The 19,790-nt window shown below is 40.9% G+C and overlaps 1 protein-coding gene across 15 annotated transcripts in view; it reads left to right on the forward strand.

Moving 5' to 3' along the window:
- Positions 1–723: 723 nt before the first annotated feature.
- The window catches only part of LOC125883530 (uncharacterized), a 61,762-nt gene continuing 42,695 nt past the window's right edge, over positions 724–19,790 (forward strand). For 11 of the 15 annotated variants that reach the window (XM_049567853.1, XM_049567857.1, XM_049567854.1 and 8 more), the window contains exon 1: positions 725–1,553. In XM_049567853.1, the coding sequence (XP_049423810.1) occupies positions 1,411–1,553 (143 nt within the window). In that variant the 5' untranslated portion in view covers positions 725–1,410. Of the gene's footprint in view, positions 1,554–19,790 lie in introns of all 15 variants that reach the window. The other 4 variants (XM_049567859.1, XM_049567861.1, XM_049567864.1 and 1 more) reach the window with 1 other exon arrangement.

Consider the following 19,790-nt stretch of genomic DNA (forward strand, 5'->3'; position numbering starts at 1 on the left):
GTGCATTGCAAGGCCATTTAGTTGCAAATGGGTACATGTATTTGCAAGTTGCAAGTCGTTGCAAGGGGGATCTTTGGTCTGAAGGCTGCTTAAGAGCACCATCACTCTTTAATTCTTTCATCCACCTCCTTGAAAAGGTGTTAAGATCCAAGTCTTTTATTATGTTTTATAATGTATAGTAGTACGTGTCTTCAGTAAATGTGTGTGGGCTGGCATGTTCTGGATCTGGATCTCACATGTCTAAATCAGAAAATACTTAATTCACAAAAGGCCTAATTCGGACTATCCAAACAGAATATGCAGTTTACATCACTCATGTCAAATTCAGAATATTGTCATATTCGGAGTAGTAATGGAATATTAGAGTGCGTGTAAATGTAGTCTCTGTCTAAAGTCAAGAAAACTGTCTTACCTATAAATTTGAGGGCGTAGGTTTCAAGGAGTAAAAACATCATCTGACTATAAACTGTAGGTGGGAGATGTCAACAGATTAACCCAAGGAAACACTGAACGTTTGACCTAGGGAAAAAAAACACTGCTACGAACATTAAACCCTTTGAGACGTCTCCTTAATGAGTCGTATTTAGAGGATATTAAGGACCCTGGAGACACAGATATGCTCCCTTTCATTACCATCAGAATGCCACTAATAGCTGGAGTGTTGAACAAAGTGACTTCCTTGTGCTGACACGTGTATTTTAGACAAATAACTAAAACTTAGTGATAAGGGAGAGTTTGTGACCCTCCTTTTATCAGTAGATCCCTCTCTCTATCTCTCTTGCCTTCAAGACGCTCCCGCTTGCTTCTCTCTTTTCCTGTCTCTCTCTGTCTCTGTCCGTCTCCTGCTGCCGGCTCAGAGGGACACGTGTGGTGCTGCGCAGCACTTCCCTTGATTCACCCTCCAGTCTCTCGCTGCTCAAATCCCACTGAGCCACTAATGGCTTTAAGCCCTCAGAAATCCACAACACTCGAGTTCCGGAACACCTGGGTTAAAATTCCGAAATACGGGAATACCGGAGGACTTTGCTTTTTTTTTTTTTTGGAGCTGGGAAGATTCGCAGACTTTACTATGTGTTTGTTTTTAACTTTTTATCCTGTACTAAAATTGGTTGATAATAATTTATTGCAAACACTGTGTGAGAGTGGATCCTTAATTTTCCATTAATGCGGGAGGAATTCTTCTGGAATTACTTTTGGATATAACTTATTTCTTTGTAAACGTGGAGGGAATTGAAACACAATTTTGGGGATATATCTTTGGATTTGGAGGTTTAACACGCTTTCAGAGGAAAGACATCAGACTGACTCAAAAGTAGCCGTGTGTCTGTGTGTGTGTGATTAAAGACCTTATGAAAGTGTGTATTGTTTATATGTCTGCATTTGCCTGTATTTGTATGTGTATTTTTGGCCATGCTGGAAGAAAAGAAGGCCCAGGGGTCTCGGCAACAGGGCTCAGCGGACGCAGGTCACCCAAAAACGTCGAAGATCAACAGCAGCACACGTAAAACTGACCACGTCTCAAACAGCAGCAACATCATCAACCGTCCACGCCGGTGAGGACAAATATTTTATTATCTTTATTACTTTAAGAAACTAGCTAGCTTAAATGTTCCCTGTTGTTGAAAAGGTAACACAAAAGCAATGAAATGGATTTAAATAACAACATAAGACAATGGGATTGGCAGGGAACGTCTGTCTCAGTCATGTAAACCTGATAACTGTTGCTAAAGTCTTTCGTCCACAGTGAGTTTGAAGTGACCACATTCTCGTGTGGCCATGTGTGCCTATGGAGCAATTAGCAAGTGTGAAATAGTCCTCTGGTATTAACCCTGGCTAGTCCTGCTGACCCTATAGCTAAAACAAGAAGACAACTGTGTCTGTGAGTGTTATGTATGTATGTGTGGTTGCCTCATCTGTCTAAGACCAAGGCTTTTAAAGTTTTCCTCAGCGCTGCATATCACACATACTGTCTGGGCACAAAGTACCAACACAAACACACACATGTTGCCCAGATTAAGCTTTTTGCACCACGAAACAGGAAGCGTTTTTAAAAATTTAGCTTTAAAGATAGAAAATGTTGGAAATGTTGTTGAGTTGTGTACTAACATTATTGAAATGTTTCCAGTAATGTTCAAACCCAGAGAAATCTGTAGTTCTCTTGACCAAGCATAAGCCTGTCGGGGATCTTATGTTTTGTCGTGTGTTTTGCATATGTCAGTGTGTGTATCTGTCTGTCTGCAGCTAATCTCACAAACTACTGGACCAATCAGCCTAATATTTTGTGTGAGCATTTATGACTGTATGCTTGTGGTTGTGGTGATTCACAGATGTTGAAGAACCTGTTGTATACTGTTGTTAACTGCTGACTCCTCACTACTTCTAACTGGCCGGAAGGGGCTGCAAGTTTTTTGGATATCGTCTCAGCTAAAGACAACGAGCCTTACCATCTGTTGGTTAGCCTTCGTCATGGCTAAAAAACTGATGTCCATAGAAGAGTCTGGTCTCATTTTGAACGGGAGAAACTGCTGATTATTACTATACCCGTTACGTTATGATATCAGCTCCGGGCTAACCTTGAATTTACCACATAACGTCAGCTATAGTAGCTAGTCGATTCGTCTAATGCTAATGGTAAGTTAGCAAGTTAATGTTGCCACCACCAACAAAACCACTGAAAATTGAAAAACTGAACAACTTTAAAATCTTGCGATGACTTTTTCCACTTCTGGTCTTTTACCTTCAACTGGTTCTCTGCATCTTTTGATTTCATTCATTTTAGATCACCCATCCATCCATCCATCCATCCATTCATTTATTCATTCATTCGCTGCCTGCTAAAGTGCCGAAGTCTATGACCCACTCTGCAGAGACTTAAGCTTCTTAGTTACCTGCAGTGGAGGAAAGTAACTAAGTACATTTACTCAAGTACAGAAATACAATTTTAGGGTACTTGTACTTTACTTGAGTATTTTCATTTTCTGCTATTTTTTTATACTTATACCAGGGTGTCTATATCTATCTATATATATAGGGTCCTTATAAAGTCCTAAAATGTCTTAAATTAAGTTTTCTTAATTCAGATTCGCTGGGTCTTAAATATTTTCGGTCACATTACCGTGAAAATTTCTCCAGCCTGACAGACCCAGTGACTGTTTTCGATCATTGGACAGACCGACGAATTGCAACAGTAAGTGCGTTTCCATTAACCCTAGAAATGTGCAAAACCTAAATATCTCAATAAAAAAACTGGTAATGGAAACACCTACATTTCGAGAGAACTCTCAAATATCGAGGAAGAGTTTTTACGCTCTCATGAGGTGGTTTTTCAGACGTGGCAATATATAAGTTTTTTGCAAAAGTGTAATGGAAACACTTTTTTCGCAAATATACGCCACTGGACATTCAAGTCCTCTGTGAATTCCTCGTTGACGATCCTCTCCCAGAAATCCTTTATCCGTGGTCGCTGCCACACATAAAAACTTTGCCTTTGGAATACCACTCGCTGCCTTTGTCTTTGATCGTAGACTACTGCAACATCAGCAGTGGCAACTGAGATGATTGTTCCAGCTCGCAAAAGATTTGGAATGTTCATCTTACTTCCGCAAACAAAGTGGAGTCTCGCGGGACAAGATTTTATGAGAATTACGGCTCATACGCAAAACACCTTTTAATGTAAACACCTGGAAGTCGCAATTGTACTTTGTCGAAACTTTAGAAATATCGCATTTATTTTGCGGAAACTGTAATGGAAACGCAACTGATGACTAGCGTTTATAACAGCGATAAGATTTTGTGTTCTTTTTGCATTAAACACATTAACCTTCAAGTCACACAGTCGTAATTTTTCAGCACTGTTCAGTGTTCAGAGAACTGACATCAGTGTGTTCCACTACAGGTCATGTCCCGTCACTTTTAAAGAAAAGGAGTCATGTTTTTTTTTAACTCTTAGGAAACAGCTAACGGTGATTATTTCTTTGAGTTTTAACCATTCATTCATTTATTCAAAAAAAAGCTTTTAATGGTTTTTCCTTGGACAGCCGAGACCCTGGAGGTGTTTATTACAGTGTGTGTGTGTGTGTGTGTGTGTGTGTGTGTTAGTGTATATGTGTGTGTGTGTTACCATCTCATGCCTGGAGGCCATTATGGGCCTTGGCTGGGTTTTGATGGGATGATGGTGTAAAGGGAAGTAAACACTGTGTGTGAGCGTTGTGTGAGCTGAAGTGGAAGAGATGTGAAAAGTAATGGAGAGAGTGATGGGGCAAGATTTAGGAAATAATCTAAAGGTGGAGAGAAGAAAAGAGTAATCGTGTGTGTGTGTGTCATGGAGAGGTGTTTTTATGGTGTGAAATAGCTTTGGTCTGAAGCAAGGCTTTGCTCTGAGCTCTCTGTTGCTGTGGATTTAGACGGCTGGATTTAGGAGTGTGAGAGAGTAAATCTGATTTACCTCCGTGTCCCCCTTGTCTCTATTTTCGGGTTTTATCGTGGCTCTGTCATCTGATGCTTGTAGCACAAATCATATAAAGTCTGATTTATACACACACACACACAGACAGGGTTTTGGGGTGTTTATATTTCTCATCAAGATTGATATTCATGTGACGTCCTGTCGTCTATATTTGAGCATTTCATTTCGATCTCTGGCCATCACCTCTCTGTCTTCCTGACACACATTGGTGGCAAAGGTTGAAATCATTTTGAATCCAAGAAGCTAGCAAACAGCTTGTTAGCCAACAAGTCCTCTACTTACACAAAGTAGTGTGACGTATATTGGTTTTACAAGCTTCACATTGGTTTACGTGCTGTCAACCTGTTAACTCTACAGTAACATTACATTCACCCCCAACCTTAAGGTGGATTTATAGTTGTGTGTCGGCAAGGCCTATGCCGTTGTGAGCATTTCTACTTGTGTGGTGTGTCTGTGCAGATGATGTTGGGGTTTCTGTGAAGTGTTGTAAAGTTTAGTTGATTCAAAACACACATTAAACACACATTAAACATGGTTTAATAGAGACAATTTCAAACACTACTACATAAATCAGCTTCACGATAACTCACAGCATTCACAGACAAACACTTGTCTTTATGTGGACACATTTTCCCCCCCAAATATAACATGCTAACGTTATTAGCACAAGCCTATGGCATTTTACATTGTAAAAATTAGCCTAGTGGCTAGTGGACTTTTCCTCATATGAAGCCAGAGACAACAGCAACATTTAACAAAGGTAATGGTACAAAATTCAGCTCCATCAAAACTCACTAGGTTCACTGACAAAACAACTGTCTTATACTAAACACATTTTCCAAACAAATACAACACTCTAACGTTATTAGCACAAGCCTATGACATTTTACGTTTTATAAAGTAGCCTAGCAGATAGCAGAGTTTTTCTCTACTCATATGAAGCCAAAATAAATCCCACACAGGACCAAAATGCCATTTTGTGGCGGCTTTATTGTCTTCACAATTTACTGATTCACGTAAGTCAAATAAAATATGATAAATGTTTCCTTCCACTGGGGAAAATTTGTTTTGTGGCTTACAAAAATAAATAGGAGGTCTGCGTCACTGCGACGTATAGTTACATTTCTGGGGAGGTGCACATCAGGCTACGCAGAGGGCGCAAATCTACACAGAGTCTACACAGCAAGTACAGGGTCAATTCAACGCCAATAAATCCCCACTTTAGGGATCACAGTGCTTTTCATCCCTTACTTAACATTATTTAATTACTTGATGTTACTGTACATTACTTAACATTACTTAACGTTACTTAACGTTACAAATTGCAGCCTGCTTTTCAGGTGCATTACTGTGGCTTTTTTTTACACTTTAAACTGGATGGCTCTTTTCGTCATTTCAATAGTTCGGCGAGCTGACTTGCTAACCTTGTTATTAAAATGATCACTAAACACTATACAAAAATGTCCGGTATTAACAATATGTACAAAGCTAACTATGAAAAGTGAAGTAACAAACTTAAGCACATTGATCACTAAGGTTTGAGGCGAACCCTACTGTAGAGTTGACAGTGGAAGGTGGACTATTGCACACAGTGTTTTTGTTAATTATTGATCATTTGGAATGCTGCTTTGTCACTTTCTGACCCGCACGAATTTTTGATATTTTCTATTAAACTTTACCAACCCCGCCTAGGACCCGTAGGTGAGTCGTCCCATGGCGCAAGACAAAAGCCTGGAGTGGCAGCTGGATTTCATTCAAACCCCCACAAACCTACACCACAAAATGAAGCTTAAAACCAGTAGTTTTTAGTTGTAGTCTGTGTTAATTGCCTTCATTTAAAAAAGTAGTTTCTGTTTACAATGCAAAACAGAATCTTTAGGTTTATAAAACATTTTTTCAGTTTCTGATTAAATGTCCTGCAGTTAAAGGGGTGGTGGTGTGTCTGACAGTTCATAAAACTAAGTATGGATGGATAGATAGAAAGATAGATAGATAAATAGGTAGATAGGTAGTTAGATAGATGTAAAGAATATTAGGTCAGAAAATACCTTTGTTCGATTTAATGTGACTTCCAGTATAAACCACGCCCACTTCAGCCTTTGATCTGAATACAGACACAGATACGAATACAGATAATGGCGTCTCGGTGTACCTCTATTACACAGTAATATGATACATAGTTTTTGAGCAGAGCAGCTTTAAATGTTACGGTCATAATCACTAGTAGTGGATGCCAGTGTTAGGTCAGATTTTGGAAAACACCATGGAAGCCCCTTCAGTTCAAAAACACTCTGACCTCCACAACAAAGTCACACACTCATTTAGCTGACAGTACACACACTCACCATATGACCAAACACCTCGTAAATTTTAGAGGGTCTCTGTTTTTACAACGTGACAGGTGTGATCGACACTGTGTGTATGTGTATGTATGTGTGTGAGTCTGTGTGTGTGTTAGAAAGTGCAGCTGCTGCTTTCCCTCGGTTTTGTTCCGCCTCTCTCCCCTTCTTATTTTTGCTTGTAATTTCTTCATCTCTCTTTGTCTTTAACACACACAGTCCTGCCTTGTTTTGTCAGTGTCCTGTTCTCCGCTCACTGTTCTCCGCTCACCTGTTGACCGTTAACACTTTAACACCACGTTCCACGAAATCTTCCTCCAGTCTCGCTAATTATAACTGGTTCCACTGCTTCCACTGTCTTAAGTTTAGCATTCCAGGTGATACACAGAAATGTTTTTGTCAAAAGTAGGGCTACACCAAAGGAAAAAAAAGGTATTGTGAAATGAACTGCAATTTTAGTGGGAATGTTTTTTTTCTATTTTATTTTCACTGACCAAAATCCAGAAATGGTGATGATGTGATTTTGGCTGTGATGTGCACCAAACAAGCATGTTCCCTTACATCTGGAATATGCTTTATAGGCTGGGGCCTCTCCGTACCATAACAGCGTGTCATTTATAACACATTTTACCTTAAAAAAATAAAGCTTGAAGCTCCTGTGATTTGGATATTACACTTGGCCTGACTGCAATTTTGATAATATTTCGACTAATTGTGCAGCCCTAGTCAAAAACATCATTTTTTTCCCAACAAGAACAACAGCTTTTTAACCACCAACCATGGGTGTTTTTTAGAGACCCATTGTAGTTTTTCACCGGGCATTTAGCCACGAAAAGCGCCAGAATTGTGCCGTTAAAAGTGATTGTTTTTAACTGAGACATTGCTGTGTTACCAGTACTGCTTAGATTCTCTGCCCGAGCCCGAACCCAGCCTGCCCTGGAAATCCAGAGTTCTTGCGAGAGCACAATTTGAATTTGCTCATCGAGTCACTCTGGCAATCAGTAATGATGCTCATTACCCATGCCATTGGAGCCGAGCTGCACCAATCACATTGGTATATCTGATATAGGCGGGCCAGAGGCGAGCTAAACAGATGACGACAGCGCTGCGATGACGAAGTCTGGAATCAGTCAGTAAACAATGCAAGATGGCTACGGATGAACACCAGTTGTTTGAAACGGCTTTGGCTGCTACAATGAACGAGTTAGACTTGGCTTTTTCTCTAAAAGAGGAACAGAAGACGGTGCTCAAGTCTTTTCTTTGCAAGAAGGATGTTTTTGCTGTTTTGCCGACCGGTTATGGCAAGAGTCTAATCTATCAGTTAGCGCCGCTGGTAGTGCTCTGGATACATCACACCGTGCATTGTTCTGATTGGTTGTAGTGTTATCCAATTGCGTGCAGTGATATTTTCAAAGGCATGCTTGGTGCCGCCCCTCGAGTGGGGCCATTTGCATTACTCATAGCCAGACCCTAAATCTCTCTAGATTTGGGTCTGGATTTCCAGGCTAAACCCAACCCAGACCGGCCATAATTTCCCGCCACTATCCTCAGGCTTGGACGGGTTGGGCTTCTCATAATAGACCTAGGCTATGGAACCAACTACTTATCACACCTGGGGGGGGCACTGGCTGCGCACATGTGGGTTGTTGATGGTGACAGCGTGTGTCTCGGCTTTGTCGAGTGTACCAAATGCAGCGCGATGCTGGTATATGACAGCAAAAAGATGAGGGCCTCGACACTTAAGAGGCACATGACGAAGGCTTGCCATGGAAAGAAAGACAAGAGTCAGCCTTCAGTGCCCACGTTCGTATCCCTTAAAAAAATGTCGGGTTTAAACTGGGCTCGGGCTCGTAATTACAGTTAAAGGGACGGGCCTGGCCGGGCTTGGACAGAACATGCACGGGCTCAGGTGGGGTCGGGCTGGATGATTTTTTGGGCCTGATCTAAGCTCTAGTTTCCAGTGGGGATTGTGCCCCTTAAACTGGGTATTTTAAGCCAAAACATGACCTTTTCATAACCATAGGCAAGTGGTTAACCACAGCATTGTTAAAACATAAAATTCTAAAGTATCCACTACATAATAACTTACTAATGTAACATATCGATGGTTTGCAGAAATGTACAATGCCAACGTTTATGTGGCCACAGGGTCTGCAATCCAGACTAGCCCCCTCTTGAATGAAAGATTAAGTTCATTTGTTGACCACTTTCCCTCCTCCATATCCAAAATCTTGAGTATGATGGGTCTGATTTGGTAACTAAGATACTGAGAGCTGCTTTGACGGAAAATCTTCTTTGAAAGAGTTTCATGTGTTTAAATGTAGATTATATAATCTCAGTTTAGTTTAAAAGGAGAAACTAAGACATCATCTTACATGTATGGTGTTTTGGAAATAAAGTCACTTCAGTACAGAGTTGTGCTAAATCACACACTTGTGAGCTGTTGGTGTTATGCGTTTGAGCCGAGCGCTCTCCTGACGATCAGGTCACTTTGTGTTTGACTCCATTAGCTCATCCAGTTGTGAAAAGAGTTTCTGGGTCAAGCAGCGAGTCCAGCCTCAGAATCGGGTTATTAAGTGTGACGACTGTGGACAGGACGTCATCGTACGAAGCTGCAAGCCGGTGACATGATTTCTAAATTGTGTGTATGTGTGAGAAAAAAAGGAGAAGATAGAGGCAAGAGAAAAAGATAAAGTTTAGGTAGAATAATAAAATAATTTTTAATGCCTGTGTTTAAATTTTAGAGTCAACGTTTCCTTTTTTAATGCCAATTTTATTTCGATGCTGAAACGTACTGTCTCTGTTTCAGCTCCACAGACCGTCTACAACCTAAAAGCCATTCAGAAATTTAGTCCTCTGAGACACCTGACTGGATCCAATCAAGTTTTTATGGCAGGAGATGAAAACCTTTTTGACGGTATGCGTATATATTTTTAGTCTCCTAAAATAGTGAAAGTCCTGACGCTCACTCCCCATATCAGTTGATACAGTGCGGAGTATATTGTGTGTCTGAGACAGAATACCTCGGTGGTGATGAAAACTCTCCTCAGCTGTAAATGAAGCTGAGGCGTGATGATGTAATTCGAACTAGATCCAGTCACATATTCACGCCGTGCTACACGATGCAGTATCACTGTCACTGCCAGCTGTCCATCTCATCTGAGCTCCTTGTGAGGTCGGAGAGAAAATGTTTCTAAGATTTTACATGAGGCGTTTTAGACTGATGGTCCGGTATTTGCATGTAGTCACGTACCCTGTGTGTGTGTGGTATGGCGATCCTGGTAACTGATCAAATGCTCTGGTGAAAATCTACTTTTAGTATCAAATATCCCCCATCCTTGCAAATTTGAGATACTTGTACTTGACTTGAGTTTTTCAACTCCTCCGACAGCCATTTAAACTCCGTCTCCAGTGCTGTAGTGAAGTCTGAGGTGTTAGTAGCCACTAACTCAAGGTCTATGATCTTCTTTCTTTGTGTTTCATTCGTTATCTTGAGCGTGGTGATTGCAAGGCGAAACTCCTCTCTGAGAGAATTAATTTCCGCCCAAAACATCTGGGACACTGTAGTAGTACACAATTCCACTTTCATGGATACTATCTCGGAGCACAGGCTATGAATTGCCTCGAAAACAGCCGTATCCTCTTGCGCCCCCCAAACCACTACCCTTAATACTTTCTCGTACTTGCATTTCAGGGAGAAATAATGTACAGTTTACTGCACTATATTTATCTGACAGCTTTAGTTTCTTTACAAATTAAGATTTCTCAACCCAGTCGGCAGTAAAAAATTTTGGCATTGTACATTTTTGCAAGCCACCCATGGGCTACGTTTCCTTTGCACATCATTATATAGCAGATATGTTTAAACTTTATGTTTCACTAATGCTGTGGTTAATGTTTGGTAAGGAGTGCTCCCGCAAAAATGTGAGGCGCCTAGAGCGTAGAAATGTAAGGTGTGTTGCAACGCAAAACATGCAAGCAATTTTTGTTTAAAACAAGTACAAAAAACACCTTCAGTTGCTAAAACACTTTGTTTGATTGGAGTCTAAAGATGGAAGTGGTCGCAAGCAGCCCCTTTAAGGAGGCAGGTTGGGGCGTTGGATGGGTCACAAAACACAGGACTTTCCCCAGGAGACCTGGTACATCGTCAAAATGTGTACATCGCCAAAATGTTTCTGTACTTGCCAAAACCTGTCCTCCCTAACTTTGTGTATATAAGTATGTAACGTAATGTTAAGTACGTAACATCATTTGTGGGGTGCAATTTCACAGGATGTCATGCGAACCATTGTATGAGTATATGTCGAAACTAACCCCACATTCAGTTTCATTTGATGTTTCACCTCTCTTTATTAGTGTTTTTTCAGCACTGTGTCTTTCGGATGTCTACTGCTTATGGTTGGACATCTGTTGATCACCTTTTTATAAAGAACAGACCTCACCTGAGCGCTGTCAGGGTACACGCCCAGAAACGTCCCGAACACATACTTTGTTTTTTAAGGAAAATTCTGCATAGTATATGTTAAAAAAAATCAGCATCTGAAGTGTTTACATTGTTGAACATCAAAAAACAAATAAATCCGAGAAGGTAGACAGTGTCAAGTTTTTACAAGACTGAACACTTTAATTGTAACTTGTCCTAAAAGACTATATAAACTAATAAATGTTCAGTATTTATCACCAACACATCACATGCACCTACTGGAGCGCACTGAAACATAAAATTATATGTCGATGTCACCACTATAAATATCTCATTACATCTCCGAGTACACAGTCCAAGGACAAATAAACTATTTCCTTCTGTCAAGACTGTGTGTGTGTGTGTGTGTGTGTGTGTGTGATTAAAACACACACACACAAACAGATGTCCGGGCCTTGTGGTGCTGAGTGAGTGCAACTCTCTGTTTGAGCTTGCAGTGATTTATTTTCATCAGGTCTTATTAGACCATCTGATAACTGCTCCTCAGAGGATGGCAGCAGCTCTCACAGTATGCCCACACACACACACACACACACACACACACACACAGAAGCATAAACAGTGTGTAAACGTGTGCACAACTTCAATGACACACAGAATCAAACATTTTAGTTTTGTCTGGGTAAGCACCTTTAAATCCTCATCGTCTTTTAAAGGGGAGCTACGGCCATTTTCAAAATTCATGCATGTTATTCCTGCGGTCTAACATTGGCAACCAATTCGCGCTGTGATAGCCAATCAGCATTGAGATCCTCTGCTGATATATGACACTGAGGACGTACCGGCAGAAGTGATTGAGAGATTTCATGCACTAGCTGAAAGCTAAAAACTCTTTCCAGTGTATGTGCCAAGCGAGCAACTCCATTGGAATGAATAGGCGCCATCTTGGCATCTTGGTACCATCTATCTAGGTATTATTATAAATCTTTGGTTGTAGCACTCTAGTTGTTGGATTTGAGAGACTTGCGAGAATTTGAACGATAGAATTTTTTGTGTTGACTTGCGTTAAATGCGCGAGAAATCTCTCAATCAATCAATGAATTTCCGCAGGTACGTCCTCGGGGTCATACGTCAGCGGAGGATCTCAATGCCGATTGGCTATCGCAGTGCAAATTGGTTGCTGAAGCTAAGATTTTTCAACTCTCAGGAATACACATATGGACTTGCTTGAGTTTCTTGAAGATGTTTCGCCTCTCATCCAAGAAGCTTCTTCAGTTCTGAGAGTTCTTAAGGAGCTTATTGGATGAGAGGCAAAATGTCTTCAAGAAATGCAAGCAAGTCCTTTTAAGGTCATAGAAAAGTTTTGATTTTTTTAAATGTGTGGTAACAGGAAATATAGTGCAGTAAAAAGTGCAATATGTACCTGTGAGAGATGGGATGGGATACAAATTCACAGAAAAGGGAAATACTCAAGTAAAGTGCACTCCACCACTGTTTTTTAGTTTATTTTTTATATTTAAGTGAATCAAAATAACATGCAAAGAGAAGCTTATGCAACAATATTAATAACTTTAAAGATTCATGAAAATTTCATAATAAAACAGACACTAAAATTTCCTTTAAGACTTCTAACCAGATTCGTCCCCTCGTCCTCCTCCCTCCCCTCTCCTCGTCTCTTCCTTCAAATCGTCTGTCAGAAATATCAAAACATATTAAACCGCCGTCGCTGCTGAGAGATTTATGACCTGACATGTGCAGCAGCAGGGTTTGCCCGGTGTGTACTCCCTGCCCCCTGTACATGATGATTTAAACCCATCTGTCTGTTGCTGGGCGTGTCACAGACAGCACAGGGACTGCCATAACTGCATTATCTGGAAGCTGTGAGGCCTAAAACGACATGTTGGGTGAGGGTGGGCAGCTAGAAGGAGTGATAATTAGGGTTTTAAGGTGTCCAACAGCACATAATAACATCTGCAAAGTGTCAATAGATAATTTTAAAAATCTCCAAACAGGAAACAAGCACATATAAGGTCAAACTAGCACACATTCGTAGAGTTTAGTTGTGATGCTCAGGATCAACACAGGATACAGAATATATGTCCTCTCACAAGTGAAAATTCTAAATCATAATTAATGAAACACGCATATTCCACACAGGAAGTGTCGATTACTGTCGTAAACGTGGCCCCTCTTCCCTACACTGCTTGTTGTACACACACGCAGAGCCTACACCGTAGCCTACGCATGTGGCCTACACTGTTGTGAGCATCTATACTTGTGCGGTGGTGTGTCTGTGTCACTCTGCAGTTACACCTCCAAAACACTAGTCGGCAGCAGAGGTTTCTGTTTAGTGCTGTAAAGTTTAGTTGATTCAAAACACACATTAAACACACATTAAACATGGCTTAATAGAGACAGTTTCAAACACAAGTACACAAATCAGCTTCACTATAACTCGCAGCATTCACAGACAAACACTTGTCTTTATCTGGACACATTTTCCCCACAAATACAACATGCTGACGTTATTAGCACAAGCCTATGGCATTTTATATTGTATAAATTAGCCTAGTGGCTAGCAGACTTTTCCTCATATGAAGCCAGGGACAACAGCAACATTTAACAAAGGTAATGTTGCAAAATTCGGCTCCATTACAGCAAACAAGGTTCACTGACAAAACAACTGTCTTATACTGAACATGTTTATGCAAAAGTTTAAATCCTGCTCAAGGCAATACTTTAGCAAGCTAACTAAGCTAACTGCAGGCACCTACTTGTCAAACTTGCTCCTCATCCTCATTCCCTCTTTAAGTGCTCACCAGCAAAAGTAAAAGCCAGCCTCAGATTTACTCTCATCTTGGAACGAGCTTTGTCTGCAATTTCTGTGCTGCTAGTCCCTACCTTTTTGGTTAAGTCCTGACTTCACTTGCACACTGTTACTGGTTGGTGGCTACACAGCACTGCTCAAAGGTTGCAGCCCGGGAACGGCTGTTTATGGGCTCTTATTTTGCAAAAAAGGGCAGAAAAAAAAGACCAACAGTCATAGGGCAGAGTCTCTGCAGATTAACACACTGCCACGAACTTCTAGTGGGTCATATCGGATGAATGAGAGGGATTACTTTTGTATCAGTCTATACATTGTTGTACATTGTCTATACATTTTTTTAGCTTCATGCCACTTGTCAGACATCCGTCTGCTCTAGAGCGCAGACATTCTCCAAGGCCAATGATCCAGTCCTCAATGATATATAAATCTGAAAGCACTCTGGGATTGAGACCAGCCGGACAAAAAATGTAGTATGACAGATTATCACATGGCATTCATTAGGTTCACGTCTGTGGGCACAAAAAGACCTGAAATATTCTCTAAAACTTATGAAAAATCAACATTTTGAATGAAAACATGTCCTGTGACTATTCCTGTGAACTGCCCAGTGCAACCAGTGTGGTGTGTTTAGTCGGCTGCAGGCCGAGTGCCTTGCTCAGCAGCATCTTGTCATGTTGGGAGGGTAAAACATTCCTAGGTAATCTTCTCTGCCCGGTTTCTCAGTTTTGCAGAGTCGAGGAAATAGGATCCATGTTTTTTTCTGGAAAGATCCCGCGGTTGAAGACAGATACTAATTTGAGATTTCACATTCTCTGTCAGCGTTGGCAGCAGCCGCTGTCTTTCGTCGCTGATCTGGGGTCAGGTTACCTCCAGGCTGAATTGTTGAGGTCATTAGAGAGGATCTGACCTTGTGTTATTGGGCGGGGGAGGTAGATGTTGCACATTCATGTGGGGACATGGACGTGTGTGTATGTGTGTGTGTGTGTGTGTGTGTGTGTGTGTGTGTATGTGTGTGTGTGAGAGAGAGAGAGATATGGATAAACATGGTTCATCATTAGCATCACAGCTAAACATCCTGGGTGTCACTGCTACAATGTGAAGCTGGTTTCACACTGTCACACGGTAACCACACCGACAACTACACCGGCAACCACTTGCCTGCTCAAGTGTTCCCTCAAAAAGTAAAGCGTTTTAAAAGCTGCTGCTGCTACGGTCCATGCATACTGTAGCATCTATGGAAAGCCTAAGGTGAAGAGAACACACCTCTCTGCCCTTCCATGCACCTATGCAGGCCAGAGCAGTTTAAATAGGGTGCTCTGAATGAGATTTGCCAATTGGTTTCATAGAAAGGAATCATGTGATCTATCAGCTGACTCCTTTTCATCAATCAGCTGCTTCATCAGTTGGGGGCTGAAGACTTGAGGCCTGACTTGTGGTCACTGACATAAGAGAATAGGCCCAGAGTCACCAGCAGAGCTGCATCATGTCGACATTCATTCAAACATAAATAAACTCCTGCAATACGTGCAGCACTGCTCTGCAGCCACCTCTGAACAGCTTATAGCAGTGATCCACCGCAGGAACAGGACAGCACCTCACATTCACACTGTCACACCAGTCCTTATTCACTGTAGCGCTTTTTAGAGCTATAGCCTGACATGCACCTCCCCAGAATTGTAACTACACGTCGCAGCGACGCAGACCTCCTGTCTGTTTCTGTAAGTTGAAACCATTTCCCTCAGTGGAAACAAAACTTTTATTTACTTTAATTTCACAGATAAGAAACAATAAATTGTGAAGACAATAAAGCCTCCACAAAAATACGTCTTGTGTGTGATTTATGAGCAGAGGAAATCTCTGCTAGTCGCTAGGCTAATTTATACAATGTAAAATGCCATAGGCTTGTGTTAATAACGTTAGCATGTTGGATTTGTTTGGAAAATGAAAAGTTGTTTTGTCAGTGAACTTTGTGAGTTGTAATGGAGCCGAATTTTGTACCGTTACCTTGTTAATTGTTGCCGTTGTCCCTGGTTTCATATGAGCAGAGGAAAAGTCTGCTAGCTGCTAGGCTAATTTATACAATGTAATATGCCATAGACTTGTGCTAATAACGTTAGCATGTTGTATTTGTGGGCAAAATGTGTCCAGATAAAGATAAGTGTTTGTCTGTGAATGCTGCAAGTAATAGTGAAGCTGATTTGTGTACTTGTGTTTGAAATTGTGTCTATTGTGTTTAATGTGTGTTTTGAATCAACTAAACTTTACAGCACTCCACAGATATCCTGCTGCCGACTAGTGTTTTGGAGGTATAATTGTCGTACAGCTGCATATTTTCAAACAGGGGAATAAAATCCCTGTCTTTGCATTTTTTTTTTATCACAGTCTGTTTTTATAAAAGTGCTTGTGACATCTCAAATGTGGCTTTGACTTGCAACTGAAAAAATGTAGAAAATCCTGAGATGTATATCGTGTTTCGCCAGTCAGCCTGTAAAAACCGAGATATGAATTTTAGTCCATATTGCCTGGCCTGAAATCAAAGAATTTTACAGTTCCTGATATCCTGTTCAAAGCTGCTTATTTCCAACACCTGTGTGATGCTAGCAGCATGCTAATTCAGCTGGTGCTCATTCATTTCCATCTTTCCTTCATGTTAACTGATGTTTACACCATAGAAATTGAAGTAATGGATGTAGCTACCATGACGTCACACACTGGTTTGTGGAGTGCTGTTTTGAAGTCTCAAGTTCAGCACGTCAGCCGTCACCATCTTGGTTTGGTGGAGCCGGAAATGACCATATTTGGACGAGAGGTTGGGGCTGTGGAGGAACGAGGGGTGGATCTGACTCACAGACTGCAGCAACCGGTAACGACGCCTCGCAGACAGCCTGTCAGTCAAGCCGCCCCACCCTTAAATATGCTTAATTTGAGCCTTAGTAAAATGTAAACTGGTGAGTTATTGAAAAAATTCACCCCCTGTACAGTTGTCATGACAGCTGAAATTAGCTAGAGACCAAAACAAATTTTTTTTTACCAGGATGTAAACATTTTTATTTCTTGGTTGATTATGTTGCCCAGTAGTTGATGAGAGGTTACCATCTCTGCCACCCCGCCGCGTCGGGGTGGTGGAGGCTAGCACTAGCATTAGCCATTAGTGTCTGCTTGAGTGCAGGGCTAGTTAAACTTTGCACTGCGACTTTAGCTGACCTCTCCTGCGTCCTACTCACCATGACACGCCCAAATGGGTTTACAAAGTGTAAGCTACAAAGCCATGCCACCAGAATATTAAAATGTCGTGTTGAACTGAAATTAATATGCCAAAATATACGGTTTACTCTGCCTTGAAGCCAGCCTCAAGTGGCCATTAGAGGAACTGCAGACTTTGGCCTTGGAGGTTGCCAGTTGTGTTTACATTTGAAAACTTCGACCTGGCTAGCTGGCAGTTAGCTGGAAGTCAGCAGAAGGACAGTTTACAGGCTGATGAGTTGATTTCCTTGTCCCGCTGAGTGACTCGCAGCCACACGCCACCACCGTCCAATGACAACCAGAAAAAGCACCACCATGACTTGCAAAATAGACATAGAGAGCATAAATTTAGCACAAATTTAGCGGAGCTGACAGAGAGGCGACTGGAAGCGTCTGCACCTACGTCACTTATAATTACTTACTAATAATATGTTTCATGTGTACTTGTCGAAAAAGGTCAAAGAACATGACATTATACTGGACAACTTTGGAGGTATGTGTGTGTTTGTGTGTGTGTGTGTGGTAAATTAAATCAAATTCACACTCAAACCAAATTTGTAACAAATCCATTTTTATGTCTAAACCTGTCTGTGTGTGTGTGTTCCCCGCTGAGGTCACCGCCATGAGACCAGGCCTCCGTCAGGGTAGCGATGACAGCCGAAAATAAACGTCTTTTGGCTCAACCTCCCCTCCCAGACACACTCTTGCACCCACACACGGCCGGAGAGCTGCCAGTCAGCTGTTGTGTTGTGGTCAGGTGTTAAGCCCTGTGGTCCTGGGGAGGGGATAAAAGGGATATATTATTAATTTGCTGCAATCCCCAACAGAGAATGATCCTTTAATGAAAATATTCATCATCACCTTTTGATAAACTGTTGATTCAACAGTCTGTAAAGTCAATAGCTGTTTATTATCAAAGACTTAGGGCTCACACACTGGCTCAGAGTACAGGATGTGTCTGGTGGTGTGTCGCTAAATCCAACAGGGCAATCCGGAAGTGTTTTGGTTGGCTCAACAAAATCCTCGCTGATTCATGTTTTTAATTGCAGAGGGAGGCTTTATCGCCTTCTTTTTAGAGCTCATGTAACTCCGTCAGAGATGAATTCAGAATCAGTAGAATCAGACACAAGTACACCAGTGCACTGTGTACTAAAGCTAAAATAACACATGGCAGCCCATAATTTAAAAATAAATGAAATTAGTAAATGAAATATGTGTAAAACCTTAATTCCAAAAAAGTTGTGACGCTGTTTGAAATGTAAGTAAAAACAGAGTGCAATAATTTGCAACTCTTTTTCAACCTGTATTTAGTTTAATACAGTACAAATGTTCAAACTCATTTCTTTTTCCATAACCGCTTCATCCTCTTGAGGGTCGTGGGGGGGCTGGTGCCTATCCCAGCTGACATTTGGCGAGAGGCGGGGTTCACCCTGGACAGGTGACCAGACTATCACAGGGCTGACACATAGAGACAGACAACCATTCACACTCACATTCACACCTACGGACAATTTAGAGTCACCAATTAACCTGCAGGTGACTGTGGGAGGAAACCAGAGGTCCTGGAGAAAACCCACGCTGACACGCAACATGCAAACTCTGCGCAGAGGAGCTCCTTTACCTGGAGTTCAAACCAGTAACGGTCAAGCTGTGAGGCTACAATGCTAACCACTGCCTCTCATTGCTGCCCTAAGTTCAAACAGATAAAGTTTATATTAAGTTATATTAACATACTTTTTGGCTTTTCTTTGTAGTAATCTTATCTAGTGTTTTATACTGCTTGTTTTAGAGCTGTACATTTTTGTTCTATGTTGTCTGTCTGTAACTTATGTTGCCATTGTGGGCCCTACATGAAATGCATTTAAGAGATTTCTGTGAGAATAGCGCCACTGTGTGGAAAAATAATGACAACAAAAGGGTCATTGGGGAAAAAAAATGAAACAGAGTGCTAAATGAACAGGCCAGTAATGTGCATTCAGTCACTTAACAAAAAGCAAACATCCGTACGATACAGCAGTGGTTTTCTCAAGGCATACCTGTATTTATATCTGTGCACAATAATAACATAAATGTTTGTCTTTATTTACTAATATTGAATAATAAACAACAAAATTATTCAAGAAATTGTTTTAAAGTTTTTAAAATTACATCAAAGCACCAGTAATGCATCCATTTAAACAGAAATAATAAATAAATAAAATATATAATATAATATAATAATAAATAATATAATGTGATGCGACCCACGTGTGAATGGTGACAAATAGGTTCCCTGTGAAGGTTTTTCAAATCAAATTGAATTACATTTTTAAGCCCAATATATTCTCATAAATACAAACCTACTTCATATGACCTGATGCGACATCACAAAATTATTTACGGGAACAGCAATTCCGGTGCGTTTCTTCAAAGTAAAAGTACCCAAATGCACAACAGTAAAATACTACATCACAAAAAAAAATGGTCAAAAACAACTACAATTATCAATTGCTT

This window comes from Epinephelus fuscoguttatus, linkage group LG23 (assembly GCF_011397635.1).
Source record: "Epinephelus fuscoguttatus linkage group LG23, E.fuscoguttatus.final_Chr_v1".
In the NCBI taxonomy this organism is placed as follows: domain Eukaryota; kingdom Metazoa; phylum Chordata; class Actinopteri; order Perciformes; family Serranidae; genus Epinephelus; species Epinephelus fuscoguttatus.